Here is a 19,337-nt window from a genome sequence, read left to right as displayed (position 1 = left end):
GGGTCGCGTGCGACTGGTCGGTCCGCGAGCTGGGGGTTGGACCGCTGCGAGCGAAACAGAGCAAAAGAGTTTTAAATGTCCGCCATGTTGTCCATGGCGCACTGAACCGACGGTAGGGAGCGCAGCGTCGGAAAAAAACAGTCCGCGAGAGAGCGACCGAGATCCGGGCCTTCACCCCCCGGCTCCGTTGGCGACGCCCTTTTATATAACAAGCTACAACACTACGAACGTTCGAACTAGAGATAAACCGCACAGAAATCATCCATGAAAGCTCCACTCGGCACCGTTGTGACTATCCGGAGATCCGATAGATTCAAGTTGCTTCTCGAATTGTGAGAGGAAAAAAAAATGAGCAAACTGTCGTTTCGGGCGCGGGCGCTGGACGCTTCCAAGCCGCTGCCCGTCTTCCGCTGTGAGGATTTACCCGATCTTCACGAGTATGCATCCATTAACCGGGCCGTGCCGCAGATGCCCACGGGGATGGAGAAAGAAGAGGAGTCGGTATGCTTTTAACCGTCCGAATTTTTGAAGAAATGTATGCTTCGGTTTATTTTTTTATTTTCATACGACCAGAGGCGTCCCTCTTTTTTTTTCCTCCTGCGCAAGCTTTCACAAAATGGCCGCCGGTTTTCTCCGGAGAAACACGACGGAATTCTGCCGTTAACGGCTTTTCCGCGGGACCGTCCCGGCCGTCACTGCCGTGCGGGGACGCTGCCCGTCGCGGCGGGCTAAAATTCCCCGATTCGGCTGGTTCATTTGTGTGCGGGGTGATTTTTCAGAGTACAAAGGAGTCATGTGACTTGGGCAGTTCCGACATTTTGTCTCGTCTTGTCGGGAGAGCGGGGCCTTGTGTTGGCGTAGTGGCGGAGGACCGGGCCAAGGGGGAGCTAGCGACGCTCCGCGCGCCGCTACCAGGCGGACATGTCAACACGCCGCCGCGGCCATGTGTGGCGGGAGAGCGGAACACAAAGACCCCCGAGCTCTGGTCGTCCTGTACGGGGCGTCGCAGTGTGTTTCATGCGGCTGTCTGTGCTCAAATGATTACTTTTTTGGTAGCAAGATTTAGACATTTTGTGTCTTTAGTGCAGCTAGCTGGCTAGCTAACTAGCTGCCTGTGCTAGCCGGTGTGTCACAGCCCTCCATGTTGTCTTGTTGTTTTTATTTGTTATGCACAATGCAGCCGTTGTTTGGTCAGTGAATGCTCAAAGTTACCTGTGTGCTGCTTATTGCTTAATCTCTCAGTCTAACGTCCCCTAAACCTGCGGTCTTTCCCCCGGTGGATCAACCTGTTGACATGCTGTGAACCAGGTGCCTTTTCCCGGTAGCTGGTGACTTAAAATAAGCTCTGGGTGTCGACATTATATTTGCTATCACATTGTTATTTTCCATGTGAGCTCATTAAATCACCAACTCAAATCTTCCAGCACATGTTGAGGCTGTCATGTTTAACGTCAGTTGGCTGCAGAGATGTTTTCGGGGATGCTTTTGGCACCTGGAGCAGGTAAACAAAGTGCTTCCTACGTTGTGGTCATATTTAGCACTTAGTTTACATACTAGCTGCACATTGTGTCCTTTTTTCCTGCTCCTCTAAGCAGCTTCTCCCACAGTGTTGTTGTTTTTAGCGCGTACCCAGCTGTCCTAGCCGATGTTTAAATACAATGGCAAGCAAACGAGGAGCATCACACCGGACGTCCCTGGGGGGGTGCTTTTATCATTCAGTGTTTTGGGCCCTGTCACTGTTTCTCTCGCTCCGGGTCGGTGTCAGAGGCCACAGCGGGCTGCACGTGGCTCTTCAGGGTGAGATCCAGGCGGCCGGAGGTCTGCGATGTGACGATGGGCTTCTCATCAGACAGGAGGCGGTCTGGGCGTCCTGGTCCGTGCTGGTGCTGCTGGGACAGTGCTGCTTCTATGTATGCGCCTCGGCCCCCCTGACGGATGTCGTGTGTTCTTCTGGGTTTCCTTGAACTCTGGCAGTAAAGAGCTGTTGGACTTAAACCACACAGACACTTCAGGGACATTTTGCCTCGTTTCATTCAGTGCTGCCGTTCAAGTGCACTCTGGATTCCTCTCTGCTGTCAGACTCACGCCCCAGTCCAGCATGTGGTTTTTGTAGTGTGCGGGATGGTGGGCGTGGCGTCACTGACCACAGAGCTGACCATGCCCGGACCCCCCCTGCACGTGCGCGTGTTTGTCTCGTGGTAACATTTGGGTGAAAGTGAGGTCAGGGCGGTGGGACCCCCTGCGGGTCACCTGTCCTAAGCCAGAAAACGTTCAACTAAACTTAAGGAAAGAAATCACGAAACAAGCCTTTATCTAAAAGGCTACTTTCAGGCAAATGTTGACAGCTGTCTCCCCCGCCCCCCCCCCCCCCCAAACACTGGCCTCCATCCACAAGGGTCCTTGAGTCCGACTCTGCTTCTTTGGACGAGCCTCAGCTGGAACAACTTCTGACCTACCCGGGAATTTAGGAATGTTCCAGTCATTGGCTCACTGATGGGAGCCTCCTTTGAGCAATGGCTTTTCCTTCATTGTTATGCAACAGTGGGCCAGTGTTTCAAGGTCTGGGGGGGGGGGGGATTTAAAATATATATATATATATATTTGTTTATCTCTGTTTAACAGCAGTATTGTGTAATGGAAAGTTTTTCAATTCTCGCTGGGTAACGTGTCTCAGTGACCGTGTTCATGGCCGCTCTGTAACATGTTAAGTAACGTTTACAGTGTCTGGGGGGGGGGGGGCATGCAGACTCGACAGTGATCGATGTGGTCATTTTAGAAAGGCTATTTGTAGACTGTTTCAGGCCCACGCTGATGCTCTGTATTCTGTGACCTCGGTCCGAGTCGCTGGTGAAAAGTAAACAAACATGTTTGTTGATTAGATTTGTGTTTTGTTGGTTTGTTTTTTCTTCATCGAGGACGGTGATGCAGAAGTTTGAGTCTTTTCTCTGGGAGTGATTTGGTAGCAATGTGGTAAGAATATAAAGGTTTTGCAAGCATTCTTGCATAAGGGGGGGGTGGGGGGTGTTCACAGTAAATGCTGCACTTGAATGTGTTTGGAGTTTGAAGCCTGAGGGACCTGAGAGGGAAACACAATGAAAAGTAAAAAGACTCGCTGAGGTTGTAAAGTTCAAATCACCTCCCTCGGGGGGGGGGGGGCACGGACTAAACTCATGGTGCAAATAGTGTTGATGCTCTGGGGCACGATTTAAAATAAATGGAAAGAAGAAAGAGGGATGCGATAATTGTTAGAAATGATTACAAAGAACTCTTGGATCCACTGAAGGTCAAACGCAACACGGTTACATTTCTGCCTTTTACGCTTTTATTGCTGAACTGACGACTCGAGTGAATCATTAGTTCAGTCATTGTTTGCCAAATTGTCTGTTGAAGAGCTGTTTAATTTAAAGAGTAACTCTTATTCAATGAGTAATTAGTTGTGAAGGCTACATACTGATAATGAGTTTTTCCCAGTGGGCGTTGAGAGAAGACGTGATGTGTATTAAGACCTCTGAGCGTGTTGACGTGGCGCCTGGTTTAAAACGGCGTAGAATATGATTTCTTATTAATTGTATCTGAATGTGGGATGGACCTCAGTGGGAGCCGTCAGGTTCATCACGTGGGACCAAGAGGAAGCTTCTTCAAGACCCAGCTGTGGACCGACTTGTTGTTTATTGTTTATTGATCTTAAAGCCTTTTCCTGTCGTGAGAACGATCGCCATAAAACAGCCATGTTGTGTTTGGTCATGGAGAGGTTGGCGCTCCTTTCACCGACTCTGAAGTTTTCTTTTGTGGGATGCTTTTAAAATCTAAAGTACTCACAGGCTTATCGAGGTTATGGCTGCGGCCTGTGACTAACCTGTGAGGCATCTGTTGGACTCACACGATGCCTAACGTCATTTTTAAGTGGTCATAAACATTCCCACGTGGTCTTTTATACACGTGTTTGTCATTGAATTCTAAGGCAGCGCGTGTTGCATCACCCTGTAGGCGCCGACTCTCTTCCGCTGCGTGTTTCTATATTCTATCATATCAACTCCCTTTGGAGGGTTTTGCAGCAGGACGTGGAAGCGCACACAGCTTCTTTTTGACTCATTCAGCGACTGGCTTCCCCAGACAGGCAGGTCCAGCCCGCTGCGTCCCCTGATGAATACAAACACGCCTCACACGTCACAGGGTTTCCGTCTGAGGCCGGCAGCACGCTGCCATGTTGACAGACCGCCTGCCAGCGGCTCGGAGGCCAAAGGCTCCGCTACGCCCCACTGGGACTGCTCGCTCAATTCACCCGCCAGCAAACCAGTTAGTCAGCCTGCCCCCCCCCCCCCCCCCCCCCTCTGGCACAGAAGCAGTCAGCCGGCACGGCGGCGACGGGCTCTCGTCACCCTCGTGGCGGGTGGTTCTGAGGCCAACTGACACAACCGGTGTCCTCTGTTTGTGCTCTGATGATGATGATGATGGTGGTGGTGATTAGATGGCAGCTTCTGATTGTGCCCTCGGCTCTCTGAGGGGGTAGGATCCTCATTCCCCCCCCCCCCCCCACCCACACATCAAAGAGCCTGTAGCATAGAAGTGGTAAACTACCACACTCACACCGCTCTGAGGTTTTATTTTTATTGCCTTCATGTTGGTTCCAGATTTAGTTTCATAGGTGGCAGCTGTGAGGAGGAGGAGGAGGATGATGATGAAGCTGCTGCTAGCTCTCTGAAGTAATCGTGTCACTGGAATGAGACTACAGCCGGTCCTCCGCCCCCCCAAAGTGACCCAACGCTGCCCTGTGCACAGCTACAACACGTGATGACCCGACTGGGCTGACGCTGACCCGCTCGGTGGTTCTGGTGTCTCAACCTCCCCCCTCTTTTTGTCTCCTGCAGGAACACCATCTCCAGCGGGCCATCTCGGCGCACCAGGTGTACGGCGAGAAGCGGGACAGCATGGTCATCCCGGTCCCCGAGGCGGAGAGCAACATCACGTACTACGAGTCCCTCTACCCCGGGGAGTTCAAGATGCCAAAGCAGCTCATTCACATACAGCGTAAGTGGCTCCTTTTAATGATGTAGAATGCATTAAGTGACACTTTTGGGTCGGATTTTTATGATTTCTAAGAGTCACTGGACCTGTGTCACTTCAGTGCAAGAACCTTTTGACTATGAAGCAGAGTAGGAGGAGTTGATCACTCCAGTTCCTGAAGTTCCACCCGGTCTCTGAGCAACACACACGCCGCTCTACGTCCAGCTGACACCTTTACACAGTTGTCACATGTTTGTCAGAACAGATGAGTTTGTGACATCTGAGACTTTAATGTTGTCCAAACGGGTTTGTGGGATTGGTTCAGTGAGCCCGTCTGTCACTGGCGCTTGTTTTCTACCCGACGCGCCTATCGGACCCTTCAGTGCGTTGTTGTTCCCCCCGAGGTCCCTTTCCTACTGACGCGTGGGGTTTCCTTCTGTTTGCTGGGGTCTCGTAAGGTGACGGTTAACCTGTCAATCATCTGAGATTGGAAAGCGTCTCTGAATCCCCCCCCCCCCCCCCCCCACGTTGTGTTGATCTATTTGTGGTTACAGCAGCAGTGTCTGATAAGATCGGCCTCATTTGATTCAGGATTGAGACAAACGGGAGAAAGCAGCAGTGTGTGTGTGTGTGTGTGTGAAATTCTGAAGGAACAAAACACAAAGAAACCGGTTTTTAAGACGGTTGGTGGCTTCTGATGCTTCAGTGGGGGGGGTTATAGTGGCGTGCAGCAGTGGGGGGGGGGGGTTATAGTGGCGTGCAGCAGTGGGGGGGGGGGGTTATAGTGGCGTGCAGCAGTGGGGGGGGGGGGTTATAGTGGCGTGCAGCAGTGGGGGGGGGGGGTTATAGTGGCGTGCAGCAGTGGGGGGGGGGGGTTATAGTGGCGTGCAGCAGTGGGGGGGGGGTTATAGTGGCGTGCAGCAGTGGGGGGGGGGTTATAGTGGCGTGCAGCAGTCTGTCTTTTGATCAAACCTCCCTTTGTCAGCGTTTCATTGCATTCGTTTACTTGTATATATTTTTAATTCTCAGTTGCTCTTAGCTGCATTTGTGCTTTTTGTAATGTGACTTTTTTTTTTTTAATCGTTGAGTTCAGGAACCACGTTCAGTTTTTCAGAAACTTGTATAAAGATAAAATCGGATTCATTGTGTAATAGTGGAACACTGTACATTCCACATAGTCTCAGCTTTAATGCATTTCATTTTGTTGTGAAGGCCGCTGTGTGTTTTGATCTTTGTTACTGTTGAGCATTTAGTCATTAAAATACTGTGTAAAAATACCATTAAAGTACTGTGTAGGTGGGTTGTAGACTGGCCTTGACATGTGACATAAAAGCCGTCCCTAACGGGCAGTGGGACAAGGACCCGTCTAGTTGTCTTTAATCCTTTAAAACTTCCTCCTGCCTGGTGCCAAACATTTACGCAAAGTTCATATTTTAGCTTTTGTAAAGCTGCATGCCGTCATCAACAGACCAATTACCCCAAGTTCTTTGGATTAGAGGATGAGCTCAACACCAATATGGAGATTACAATTTGAGGGTGTGCCATTCAATTAGTTCATTCATCTTCTACAGACAGAACCTCACGTTTAGTGTCTCCTGTCCTCCCTGCAGCTTTCAGCTTGGACGCGGAGCAGCCCGACTACGACCTGGACTCGGAGGACGACGCGTTCGTCAACATGCTGAAGAAGAAGATGGAGATCAGCTTCCTGCAGTTTGAGGAGATGATCGACCGGCTGGAGAAGGGCAGCGGGCAGCAGGTTGGGCAGACGGACGCCACACCGCCAGCACAAAGTTAAACTGTTTATCGCGAGTGTAACCGTCTGCGTGGTCCCGTCAGGCCGTGAGCCTCCCGGAGGCCAAGCTGTTGCTGAAGGAGGACGACGAGCTCATCAAGGAGGTCTTCGACTACTGGAGCCGCAAGAGGAAAAGCAGCCGGGCCAACTGCCTCCTGTCCAACGTCAAGCAGGAGAGACGCGACGGCGCCAGCACCAGTGACCCCTACGTGGCCTTCCGCCGCCGCACCGAGAAGATGCAGACCAGGAAGGTGAGTGGCTCCACTGGGGGAGGGGGCGGCGCGTTGATGCAGGAAATAGTTGACGCTTTGATGTGTGTGAGATGACGTCACTGTGGAAACATTCTGCTGTGTCACCGTCTTTTGTGACGCTCGAGCCGGTTTTTGAGGCGCTGTAAACGCGGCGTTTTATTGTCGTTCAAAGAGTCTCAGGCTTCTAGTCGGATCATTAATAATAACAACACCTTTTTATTCATAAATCCTCACCTGCTAAACAGATTTAACTCTCTAAAACGTTTTGTTGGGAAGTTCCAAACGAATAATTAAGTGCCAGAAGAATCTATTTGAGATGTCAAACTATGACTCCTCCAAAGACGTTGGTGCTTTAGCCAGCGGACCAATCAGCTCTCTTCTGAAGGATGTTTACGCCACCATGTGGTCACTTGAAGAATTTCTGCCTTACGAACCTGTTTGCTTTTATCTGTTTTCATCTCATGTTCCAAACCTGGCAGATGCACATAAATTAACCTCCATGAGTGGTTTTGTGAGGCTGAAGACGAGATGTTTAACCCGCCGTGCTCTGCATTTTCTCTCCTTCATCTGCTCCTCCCACCACTCAGAACCGCAAGAACGACGAGGCATCCTACGAGAAGATGCTGAAGCTGCGCCGGGACCTCAGCCGAGCCGTCACTATCCTGGAAATGATCAAGAGGAGGGAGAAGAGTAAGAGAGAGCTGCTGCACCTCACACTGGAGATCTTTGAGAAGAGGTGAGCGCGCACACACACACACACACACACACTCATGCATTGGTACGTAGACTTTATGAAGCAAGAGGTCCGCTGGCTGATCCGACTGCAGAGAAGCGGAAGGCAAACGTTTTCTCTTTTTCCAGAAACGTCATGTCGGACTACAGCGGCGAGGTCATGGCCGAGGTGTTGGCTGAGCGGGCGCTGGTGAGGCCGCAGATCATTCCCCTGGTCCCAGTCACCAACCAGTACAGACACCAGGACCACATGGACCACAAGGACTACAAGTGCAAGGTGAGTGGGATCCGGGTTCTGACGCCGCACTGTGGGAGTCTTATTGAAGTCAATGTGTCTTCACTCCCTAAACGGACATCTTAGAATGAGACACTGATTAAACGTTGTCTCCTTCAGCCCGAGAAGGCGGAGGTCCCCCGTCAGAAGAGGAAGTACGAGAAGAAGCAGAAGGCGCCTCTCTCGTCGGGCGCCCCCCACCACCTGGGGCCCGTCGTCTTCAACGCCAAGGACCTCAACCAGTACGACTTCCCCAGCTCGGACGACGAGCCCTTCTCCCAGGTCCGTGTGCCAGCCTCTGCGTGCTCTGTTCTTTGGACCTTCTCCCCACGGCACCCGACCACGTTTGGTTCTGCTCTTCCACTGACCTTTTGACCTCTGTGCGTCCACAGCTGCACTCTGGCTCATCGGAGGCCGAGGAGGAGAACGACCCCGATGGCGCTTATGCCTTTCGCAGGAAGTCGGGCTGCCAGTACTACGCTGTGAGTACCCTGCTGTGTCTGCTTCTTGCATGCTGAGGGGAGTCATTGGTACCGTGAGGTTGTAGATGGTCACCTACGTGGAGCTGAGGTCGCTGTGTTTTATAGCAAAGGGTCATCGTGATATTCTCCCCCTCAGAATAAGAGTCCTGTACGAGGTGCCCAGATGTCTGATTGTGTGTTTCTGCTCCAGTCTCATCAGGACCGCGTGGGCAGCTGGCCGTGGTGCGGACCCCGGGACGGCGGCTCGGCAGAAGCTCGCTTTCGCTACAGTCTCACCACGCTCACCGTGCCGCGGCGCTGCCTCGGCATGGCTCGGCGGCGCTTGGGACGCGGCGGCAGGTCGGTTCATTGTCTGTTGTCTTTGAAGGACGCGTAGAAGGCATCATGTCTTCATTGACATGTCCCCCCCCCCCCCGTCCCCCCCGCAGGGTGCTGTTGGACAGGGCGCTCACGGACTACAACGTTTTCCACGGACTGGACCCAGAACGGCTCGACCTGCCTCCCCCCCTCTCGCCGCCGCCTCCTCCTCCTCCGACCGCTTCGCGCTCGCCGCCCAACGACAGGTTTGCCAGTACCTCAGAAACAAATACCTCGGACAGAAGTTCCTCCTGCAACGCCTCCCGCTCGCCCCCCTCGTCCACGGACCTCAGTCAGATACTGTTGAATATACGCTCGTGCCGATGGAGGCACTTTAGACCACGGACACTCCCACTCCACGAGCTGGACGACGCCCACACCGCTATTCAGGAAGTTGAGTCGGGGCCTGAAGCGACCGATCTCCGGCTCCACAGCCGGGGGCCGGCCGTACGGCTCCCAGCGGCCGGCGAGGGTCGTCGCCGCGCCCCCCCCTGTCGCTGGTAGGTGGCCAAACGCATGCACGTGGTGCGGGGGCTCCCGCGTGGCCCCTCTGCTCTGGTTAGGAGTGACCCGCGCGCCTCTTGATCTTAAAGGGCCACTTTCCTTCCACGTTATTTATGTTGTTTTGTCGTCACCACGTCGTAAATATTTGTTTGAAGAATCTGAATTGGTTTAAAATATTTGCCATTCCTCCCGATAAAGTGTTTTAGAAGGTAAAGATGGTCCCGATGTTCTGTGATGAGAAGTCTAGCTGCACATCAGTGTGACTCTGAGCTGACGGTCACATGTTAATTGTGACTATTTTTGCTTAAATATTTTTGCATGGTAAATTTATATCTGTTTAAAATATCCTTCTTTTTAAGAACTTTTATTTGAGGATTCTTCTTTTAGGCTTTTTCTGAATCGAAGCAGCGTTTCTAATCAAGAGATTAAGTTTTTACAGAATGACAGAAAGCCGTCTCATTTATTCATTGTCAGCCCCCGCCGTGTCGGGGTCAGGTTTATTCTGTTTGAGTCCGGATTTGTAACCATCTCCCCCCCCCCCCCCTCTCCCCCCACAGCTCTTACAGCCGAACAGTACCAGCAGCATCAGGAGCAGCTGGCCCTGATGCAGAAACAGCAGCTGGAGCAGATCCAGCTGCAGCAGCAAGCCAACAGCACCGCCACTACAAACAGCACAAAGGTGGGGGGGGGCACGAGTCGCTTCTGGTCCTCGCGATGAGTCGTTTCCTCTCGCCATCCACTCATCGCCTTTTTTTGCTTCTCTACGACAGGGCCCGGCGAACACTTTGGACCAGGCCGGCGCCCAGTTCGCCGCCTCGGCCCTGGTGACCCCCGACAAGCTGCTGGCTCTCAAGACCAAGGAGGAGCTCGCCCTGGGAGGCGGAGTCAACGGCGTCCTCCCCCCCTCAGGTACCACGTGGTCATTTGATCTCTCAGACGGGCCCTAGTGGGCGAGTCATCGGGGCCTTTGTTAACTCCCCCCCCCCCCCCCCCCCCCCTCAGGTGTCTACAAGGGCTTGCACCTCTCGAGCACAGCATCCCCCGCTGCCCAGGCTCCACCCACCTCCACCCCTTCGCCCGCCTTGCTCCACCCCTGCGCCGCCACCACCACCAGCTCCACCTCCGCCACCAGTAACAACAACGGCACCGCCCACCCCCCCTCCGCCGCCGCCACTCAGGTCCTGCTGGGAACCAACAACGGCAACAGCAGCCTCCGCCTGGGCGTCCCCGCCGGCAAGCGCGTGCACGCCCCCCGGATGCTCGGCGCCGCCATGTCCACCTCCGCCTTAAAGCTCGCCCACGCCGCCACCGCCAACTGTCAGAAGCCCAAGGTCGCCGCGACCTCGGCCTCGCCGCTGGACATAGCGCCCAGGTGAGCGAGGAAAGATCCCGCCCCCTTTGACGTGTTTTTAAAGATGGCGTCTGACTGTCTGTCTTCCTCCATCAGGGAGAACCACGACCAAGAGAAGCCGCCCCTCAACAGCCTGTCAGAGAACACAGTGGCCATGGAGGTGACGTAGCCTCGCGTACGCAGCGGCTGACTCCACCCTCGCTTTTAAAAAAAATACATTTTTTAGGTGCTATGCATCGTTGGTTAGTGGTGGCGGAACGAGCGAGGCGAAGGCCGGGTTTCCACGGCAACCGGGTTGGGACTTAATGCAATGCTCGTCTCGTACAAATCTTTTTTTTTTTTTTTTTTCTCTTACCCCGCTCCCCTAAACTCATTTCCTTATTTGTTACTGTTAAAAAGAGATCATATGTAAATCCTTAATATGGCAATTATATGTACAGTACTGAATATTTGTAACCCCCAGTTCTTGTAAATAACATTACTTGAATACAGAAATGTTCATTTGTGATGTTTTGCACTCGATATCGAAAACAAACACAAAAAAAGAATCAAATTAAAAAGAGAAAACGACAAACTGGTGGAGTGTGAAAGTTCAAACCCGCCCCCCCCCACCACGAGCACGCCCCCCCGACCTGCTGTCTGATCTAATTTATTGTGCCGTGTTTACAAACCTTCTCCTTCATGTTTTCATTCTTCACTCACTGGTTTTACTTCCTTCAGAGGGGGGGGGGCAGGGGGGGCAGTTTGTCGGCTTCATCGGTTCTCTTCCGTACAAATAATAAATTCCTGATACAAGTAACAAAACAACGACGATGACTCTTTTCCCAGAAGGCTTTGCTGCTTCGGGGAACAGAGTCCTGGTGATTTTCTTTTATGTTGTTTTTTTTTTACCTTTTGGTGCCGAGCCTCATTTATTTGTATTTCTCTTAAAGATGCCCCCCCCCCCCCCGTCCCACATTTAGCATTTTTGAAATCCCCACGTTGTTTTTCACACAAACGTCATTATTTTGTTACTTGTAGTTCTTGTAGGAGTCCAAACGGTGACGTGCATCATTCCAGCTTTGAACCACAAAGTCATCGGAAAAACTAACAAATGTAAAAAGAATCTCTTCTGTGAAGAGTTTGGTACTGAACAAGGCTACTTGTAGTTTATCTTTGTCTGTACCACGCGCGCCCCCCCCCCCCCCCCCCCATGCCCGCTCCACTTGATTCATGAGGTTTTGTTTTTGTAGACTCACACAAGAAGGACGTAAGAATCCTCTTGAATTGTCATGAAATGAAATAAAAACGCAGGGCATTGTGGTTTGAGCTTCACGACTCGTTTGTCCTCGCAGAGAAGAACAGGAAGTTCTCCTTAAATCTGCATCAAAGTCTGTTGCGCTTTTTAATTAAAGGCACTTAAAACCGTTGCTTTTCATGAGGAGTTGACTGGTTTTATTTTTTTATTTAAGCAATACGGTACAAGAGGCTTTACTTTATTGTCCAATAAGGTAACAGTTTGAGGGTGTTGGGCCCACCTGACTCCATCAACCAATCACAACGCTGGATTTCATCTATCCGTATTATAATTCTAATTACATTATTTCATTACAATAAAACCCACTGACTTCAGAACTGTGTAAAAGAGGATTTTTCAAATGATTTCAAGTTCCAATTAAACTTGTGAACAATCTGCAAAAACAACTATTCTGTTTAAATCCGTCGTCAATGAGATCGAATGTAGGTCAACGCTATGAATGAAACCACTTATTCTACATGCTGACTCATAAAAGTCTAATGACGCCTCTGGAGAGATGAAAGTGGATAAAATTACTCAATTTCAGTTTTGATTCCTGGGAACGACAGAAATGTCTTAATAGTCAAATCTTACTTCTCAACTATAAAGTCATTTTTCATACAAAAATTGCTGTTTTTTCAAGGTTCTCAAAAGTTTATATATCATGCTTCACTGTTTTATTTTTTATGATGTAAAAAGTACTATGAATATTTAAAACTAGTGGAGTAGAATTTTAACTGGAAACGACATCTAAAAGTACCTCACGATTGTATTTAATTAAAGGCCTTATTCTCAACCACTGGTTTCTCAGGATATTTTAATCCCACATGATTACATAATCCATAAAAGAATCCCTTAATTCAATTATTCCAGAGAGGAAACTGCAGATGGTTGATCTATGGCGCCGCCTGGTGGTCACAGCAGGTAAAAGCCCTGCATAATATTTCAGTTCACTCATCCATCTTCTATTAAACATTCATCATGAACCATAAAGAGCAGATATCTGGTCCTTGATGAGAACAGTTGAGTCTTGGTTTGAGGTTTTTGAAACGGTGGAATCATTACACAGGATTTGGCATTTTTCTGTTTATTGGGTCAGAGCTTTCAATCCTAGTTACAGGTTAGAAAATAAAGTGACATCTAACTAAAACGCGTATACTTGCATGTGAAAAGGAGTCATTTTATTTAAGCGTTATTTACTCAAGGTGCAGACGTGATTCGTCCCTTCAAGCAGCTGCACAGTCGCGCTTTGTTGTTGTGCAAATACACCGAAATATTTAGAGGTTGGGTGTCTCCAAGCAACAGGTCACTTCAGAGGCCGCTGAAAGAAACCATCGACACGCCGTCGGGGTTCTGGAGGCCCGAGATTTACAGACTTTATGTAAAATCACACCCATGTCAGATGGAACCAGAGCAGAATGAACTGTCAATCAAACACAGCTTGATATGGTGTCATTTAATGAACCATTGGAAATGATAAACATTTCCCCTGAATAGCTTTATTTAAAAAAAAGGAAATAAAATACTGCATTTTGATAACGTCTAGTGAGGTCCGTATTACCCAATGAGACGGGTTCTGCTGTTCACAGTAGAATAAAAACGCTCTAAATTCAACAAAAATAAATCAACAAATGTGAATGTATTAAAAACATTATTATTATTATTATGACCAAGACCATTAAATACAGGATTATAGACATAATTATCACATCATGCAGTTTCACTGTGAAAAGAAGAATCTGCAGATTCAAGTACGGAGTAAAAACCCGTCTCAGGCGGTTCTCCTGTGAAGAACTCTGTCGGATTCTGTGATGGACGACGGTTTAAAACCAGTTAAACTATTGGTGAATCCAGAAAGGGCCTCCGGATCGGAGTGGACTGACCCGCCAGGCGGTTCCGGCGCTCAGATCCGGTTGGACATCATGCCGGTGTTGAGCTTCAGGAAGAAGGACCGGAGCTTGCACAGCGGGCACCGCGGGTTCTTCCTCTTCTTCTTGCCCCCCCGGCCCTTCTTGTACACTCCGTGGTACCTGCCCCCCTCCCCCTCCCCCTCCTCCTCCTCCACCCAGGGCACCCAGGCGCCGGCGTGCCGGGCCGGGTCGGCCCGCGGGTCGTCGGGCGGGAAGTAAACCGGCACGGCCGACTGGTTGTAGTGGGCGAGCCGGGCCATCAGCCTGCGGACCACGTCGGGCCTCTGGGCCGCCAGGTCCCGCCGCTCGCACGGGTCCGCCGTGATGTTGAAGAGCCACACGTTCTGGAGGGGGGGGGCCTCAGGGGGCGGCGAGACGGAGCGCTCCAGGTTCCACCAGCGACCGGGCAGGGTGGGCAGCATCTGAGGGGGGGGGTCATGAACGTGTGGTTAGTTGGCGGTTAGCGGTTTTAAGCTTTAAGTTGGGGGGTTCTGATCTGCGGCGGTACCTGCGGGGGGACCCAGTCTCCGTGACCCGGGTCTCCTGTCAGCAGCTTCCAGTCTCCCACCCGGATGGCGGCCTGGACCGAGGCGTCCCACGGGGGCGGGGGCGACCCGGCGGCCGGACGCGACCCGTTCCGGGGCCCCGGATGAGGTCCGAGCTGCGCTTTGGATCCGGACTGCGGGCGGTCCTGGTTCTGAGACGCGTTCCGCCTGGACTTGGACCTGGGACGTGATTGGATCTGAGATGGAGGGCGGGGCGGAGCGCCGCTGGAGTAGGACTTGGGCCGCGGGCTGTGATGTGAAGGTCTCTGGTTCCGAGCCTGGGCTCTGGTCTTGGGTTTGGGTTTAGACTGGGGGAGGGGCTTAGTGGCTTTAAGCTGGGAAAACGTCTGAGGTTTCTTGGTGCTCTTCAACCTGAACGCTGACTTCTGCTTTGGTTTCAGCTTGTGGATCTTCTTCTTCTGGATCTTCTTCTTCTGGATCTTCTTCTTCTGGATCTTCTTCTTCTGGATCTTCTTCTTCTTTGGCTTCTTTGGGCCTTTAAAGAAAAACGTACAGGTTTGCACCTGACTCTCACTCAGACACGTTGAGCTTGTTCTCTGAGGGTCGTTACCCGATGCCGTGGCGCCCCACTTGGTGGTCCCGGCGGGGGGTTTGTGCAGCGGGTCGATGTTGTGAAGGATCTCCTGGCGAGGCGACTCCCGCCCCTCGCTGATGGTGGACCAGACATCAAACCCGTCCAGGCCGCGGCTCTGAGGGGGAAAAGGGGAAACACACCGGTGTCATCGAGGAGGCCCCCCCGCTGCGGAGAAGGACGGTAACTAACGGCAACGCCGCGGACCTCGCTGGCGTTTCCCCCGGCCAGAGCCACCAGCGTGGGGAACCAGTCGGTGATGTGCAGCAGAGCTTTGGAGACCCGTCTGCGGCGCCTCAGCAGGGGGCTGTGGACGAACGCCACTCCACGGACCCCCCCCTCCCAGTAGGTGCCCTGGATACACAGACGGGGGGGGAGACAAGTCGCGGCTTTCTCTTCAGTTTAAGGCGAGAAGGCGTCAGAAGGTGGAGAGGTCCTGCGTACCTTCCGGCCTCGCAGCGGCCAGTTGCTCCCCCCCGTGAAGGGCTGGGCGCCGTTGTCGGTGGAGTAGATGATGACGCTGTTGCGGTAGTAGCCGTGCTTCCTCAGGGCGTAGGTGACGTTCCGGACCGCCTCGTCCACCGTGGACACCATGGCGGCGAACTTCCTCCTGGCGACGTTGGCCATGTCCCGGTAGGGGTAGATGTAGGACTTGGGGCTCTGCAGAGGAGTGTGGACGGCCTGCAGGGGGAAGCATTCACACCGTCTCCATCTACCTCTGATTCTCGTTGACTGCTGGTCCCTCAACACCTGAGCAGGAGCTCAGTGCCCCCACGTGGAGACGTTTCAAAGAAGAACTCAAACGGCCTCATGAGAACACAAATACACTCTCGTGAGTTCAAACCTTCTGAGCAACGTGCTTTCAATTAAACGTGGAACAAACATCGCAGACCTTAAAGAGGCCCTGACCCCCCCACAAGAGGACCACCGCAGCCTCAGAACACACTTCAGGCTCTGCTGGATTTGTTTTCTCTCCGTCTGCTCTTTCTTTGTTAGGGTGTGAGGGCCTTGAGCTGGAGATGGTTTTTCCCCTTCTTCATCTGATCTGAAAGCTGGAGGCACCTGCAGAGAGAGCAGCAGGAAGAGCGGCCGGTCCGCCGGGTCGTGGCTCTCCAGGATCTTGCGAGCTCTCTGGGTGAAGAGCGTGGTGGAGTACTTTCCCTCCTGGCCCCAGGCCACGCCCTCGTCGTCATGGAGATCGTAACCGCACAACCCGGGGCCGTCACAGGACCCGTAGCTACGGCGAGTCAAAGACATTCATTCAAATATGTTTAATTTGTAATAATACAAAAATGTAAAATATAAATATAAGAATTAGTTAAATTGGCCTTTTGGGATTAATTAAATAAATAAAAATGTTACCTGTAGTAGTCCACACTTCCTGTTAAAGATCCGAAGAAACTGTCAAATCCCTTTCTGGTGGGCAGGCACGCCTTCCTGCAGGAAAGATCACACACGACGGATCACTATGACGTCGTCTACAAAAGTCCCTCAAAACACATTTGCAATATTATTTTAAAAGTGTTCTCATCCCTGTCTGTGGGCGGTGAAAAATGAACCCATGACAAGATCCACGCCCCGTGGCCTCGTGGCACCTGACCCCGGCCTCCCTCTCACCTGTAGAAGCCCAGGTGCCACTTGCCCACCATGTGGGTGGCGTAGCCGGCCTGGCGGAGCCTCTCGGGCAGCGTGTCCATGTGAGGCGGCAGGCAGCTGGGCTGACTCGGCCTGATGATGGAGTGCTGGAGGCCCGTGTGGATCTGATACCTGCAGGTACAGTATCCATCACTGCTGAGGACCGACCAATGAGATGCTTTCTAATAACAACCTGGTTATATTTATTATAGGGCCCACAGGAGCCCCCCCCTACCTGCCGGTGATCAGCTGGCTGCGGGACGGCGTGCAGATGGGCTGGACGTAGTAGTTCTCCAGCGTCACGCCTTCCGCCGCCAGCTTGTCCAGGGTGGGGGTCTTGAGGGTGGGGTTGTGGTAGCCGATGTCGTTGAAGCCCTGTTGAATGAAACGACTGAAATCACAATAACGACAAGGAAAAGTGGTTTTATTTGAAATGTGTTATTGCACAATGTTGAAAAAGACATTGTGCAATAACAGAAGTTTTGTGGTAAGAACCAATAAACTGGATTTGGAAAACTTTATGTGATAATCACTCACACACAGACACACACACACACACACACACACACACACTCACACAGACACACACACTCACACACTCACACTCACACACACTCACACACACACACTCTCTCACAAACACACACACACACACACACACACACACACACACACACACACACACACACACACACACACACAGACACACACACACACACACACACACTCACACACACACACACACACTCACTCACACACACACACTCACACACACACACACACACACACACCTGGTCGTCCGTGAGGATGAAGATGATGTGCGGCTGGTTCTTCTTCTTCTTGGGCTCGGTGTGGTTCTGGTTGGGTTCTGCCCGGTGAGCCTGCAGGCCGTCCAGGCCGAGGAGGACGCTCAGCACGGCGAGTGCAGCAGCGGCCGCCTGCATCTTTACTGCAGAGATCAAAACAACAACAACAACCACAACAACAACAACAACAACAGAGTGAGGACCACCACAACTCCAGGGAGGCGGAGCTCTGGAGATCTCAGAAACTCGGCTGTGAGGCACATCTGGAGGAGGGGGAGCACGACCTCGCTGAGGAGGCCTCTTTGTCTCAACCACTTTAAAGCTTCTTTGATGAGACACAGCGGAGGATCTGTCAATCATTCATTCAATCAATCAATTCGTTTTAGTAGTAGTAGTGATTGGTTTGTTTAAATAACCTTCACAAGCCTTCAGAAGCTCACTTCGCTTCACATGAAGCGCAGTCCAAAGCCCCAGAGATGTTCCCTGTGTTATGAGACCGTGCCTCACAGTCTGGTCCTGCGTGGTGACCCGAATCCCGGTTTCCAAGACGACCGGCGCCGCGTGTGACTGATTCACCGGCGGTGAGGAATGCACATCTGTCTCATCTGTGACACTGTTTACAAACGCGGGACTAAAAGCGTGCTGGCTCGGTCCAACTTACTTCTTGTTCAGGCCGTGCAAAGATCTGCTCCTGCATTAGTTTAGTTTGGGATGCAGTTTGCAGCCTGAAAATATTCTGTATTGTCGGATTGATCCAGATCTAAATGATCCGAACTGCTCAGTGCGATGTATAACATTTATTATTATTATATTATTCTTATCTGCTACTTAAAAGCCAGGCCTTGAGTTAATATCAGTACCTCGATATTGGATCGATTGGAGTGAGCGGCTGTTCTTCTCCCTCCTCCTCCTCCTCTTCCTCTTCCTCTTCCTCAGCGCTACTCTTCAGTCCATTCTTCAGCCTCTCGGTCTTTTCTGCAGCTCTCGGAAAAGTTTGGTTTTTTAGTGTAAGGTTTGCAGAGGACGCCGCATGTCCTCCAGCCTCCACGGACTCTTCCTTCCAGACGGAGCGTCTTCACTCCCAATGAAATACGACCAAAGTCAAGGTGACACCGCGGCGCCGTGACACTTCCGGTCTGACCCGCCAGAATAAGACAAAAGCCCATAAAACGGACCGCAAGGTACAGATGTTTTAAAAAATGTGATTCTTAATGGTAGTTCCTTCCCAACAAGAGGATTATAATATAAAACAAAATTACCGGTCAACGTGATAAACGTTAGGTAACCATAGTGACCTAGCCAACCTTTAATCATTGTTCATTCCTGAATAACACATTAATATTCACTATCCACAAATATGTGACGAACATGTGTTTTAATATAGTTTTTGCCAGTCACAACACTAGCTTATTCGCTAACTAGCTTAGCTTAGTTACCTAGCTTCCACACATTCTAATTTAGCGTGTACACGGATGCTGATGATAATTTATCTAAATAGTTGGTTTAAATCTCAAATAAGAATAATAATTTGTTACATTAGAGACATTAAGTTAACATTAACATTAACTCTTTGGCTGGGGAGCTAACGGTCGAACAAGGCTAACGTTACCAGTATAAACATATGTTGTTGATCCATTTTATAAGCTTTAATTATGTCTGGCTTTGTTAGATTATAAGAAATATGTGATGTAACTAATTTAGCGAATGATTAATGGTGCTGTAAAATGACAGTAATGTAAAATCAGTCATGTCCATTAATATAATGGTTCAAAACTGGATTCCATTTTCCCGTCGTGATAGTTTTACTTTGAAGGCTAACATAACAT

At 51.0% G+C, this 19,337-nt stretch overlaps 2 protein-coding genes across 2 annotated transcripts; one reads left to right on the top strand and one right to left on the bottom strand.

Annotated features, from left to right (window-relative positions):
• LOC119209456 (enhancer of polycomb homolog 1-like) lies at positions 1 to 12,049 on the top strand. The gene is given in 15 exon segments (XM_037458831.2): positions 1 to 501; positions 4,869 to 5,028; positions 6,615 to 6,760; positions 6,841 to 7,047; positions 7,635 to 7,783; positions 7,909 to 8,056; positions 8,174 to 8,335; positions 8,446 to 8,535; positions 8,726 to 8,874; positions 8,964 to 9,270; positions 9,272 to 9,392; positions 9,954 to 10,075; positions 10,167 to 10,305; positions 10,399 to 10,768; positions 10,844 to 12,049. Coding segments are annotated over 15 exon segments (2,496 nt in total). The 5' UTR covers positions 1 to 348; the 3' UTR covers positions 10,917 to 12,049.
• A 1,409-nt stretch (positions 12,050 to 13,458) lies between these two features.
• LOC119209458 (arylsulfatase I-like) lies at positions 13,459 to 18,674 on the bottom strand. The gene is made up of 11 exons (XM_037458836.2): positions 18,372 to 18,674; positions 17,497 to 17,654; positions 16,941 to 17,080; positions 16,688 to 16,837; positions 16,433 to 16,507; positions 16,133 to 16,307; positions 15,515 to 15,751; positions 15,278 to 15,424; positions 15,050 to 15,188; positions 14,442 to 14,974; positions 13,459 to 14,355 (listed from the first exon to the last, which is right to left on the bottom strand). The coding sequence occupies exons 2-11, from the start codon at positions 17,647 to 17,649 to the stop codon at positions 13,927 to 13,929; spliced, it is 2,178 nt and encodes a 725-aa protein (XP_037314733.2). The 5' UTR covers positions 17,650 to 17,654; positions 18,372 to 18,674; the 3' UTR covers positions 13,459 to 13,926.
• Positions 18,675 to 19,337: the final 663 nt, after the last annotated feature.

Source organism: Pungitius pungitius, chromosome 15, assembly GCF_949316345.1.
Source record: "Pungitius pungitius chromosome 15, fPunPun2.1, whole genome shotgun sequence".
NCBI lineage: Eukaryota > Metazoa > Chordata > Actinopteri > Perciformes > Gasterosteidae > Pungitius > Pungitius pungitius.
Note: the sequence above shows the minus strand (reverse complement) of the source record. Positions and strands in the feature narration are given on the sequence as shown.

Coding starts and splice junctions, on each gene's coding strand:
- LOC119209458 (XM_037458836.2), bottom strand. CDS start 17,649: ATGCAGGCGGCCGCTGCTGCACTCGCCGTGCTGAGCGTCCTCCTCGGC. Junction 16,508..16,687: donor TGGCACCTGGGCTTCTACAG/GTGAGAGGGAGG, acceptor TCTTTCCTGCAG/GAAGGCGTGCCTGCCCACCA. Junction 14,975..15,049: donor GTGGGGCGCCACGGCATCGG/GTAACGACCCTC, acceptor TTTTCTTTAAAG/GCCCAAAGAAGCCAAAGAAG.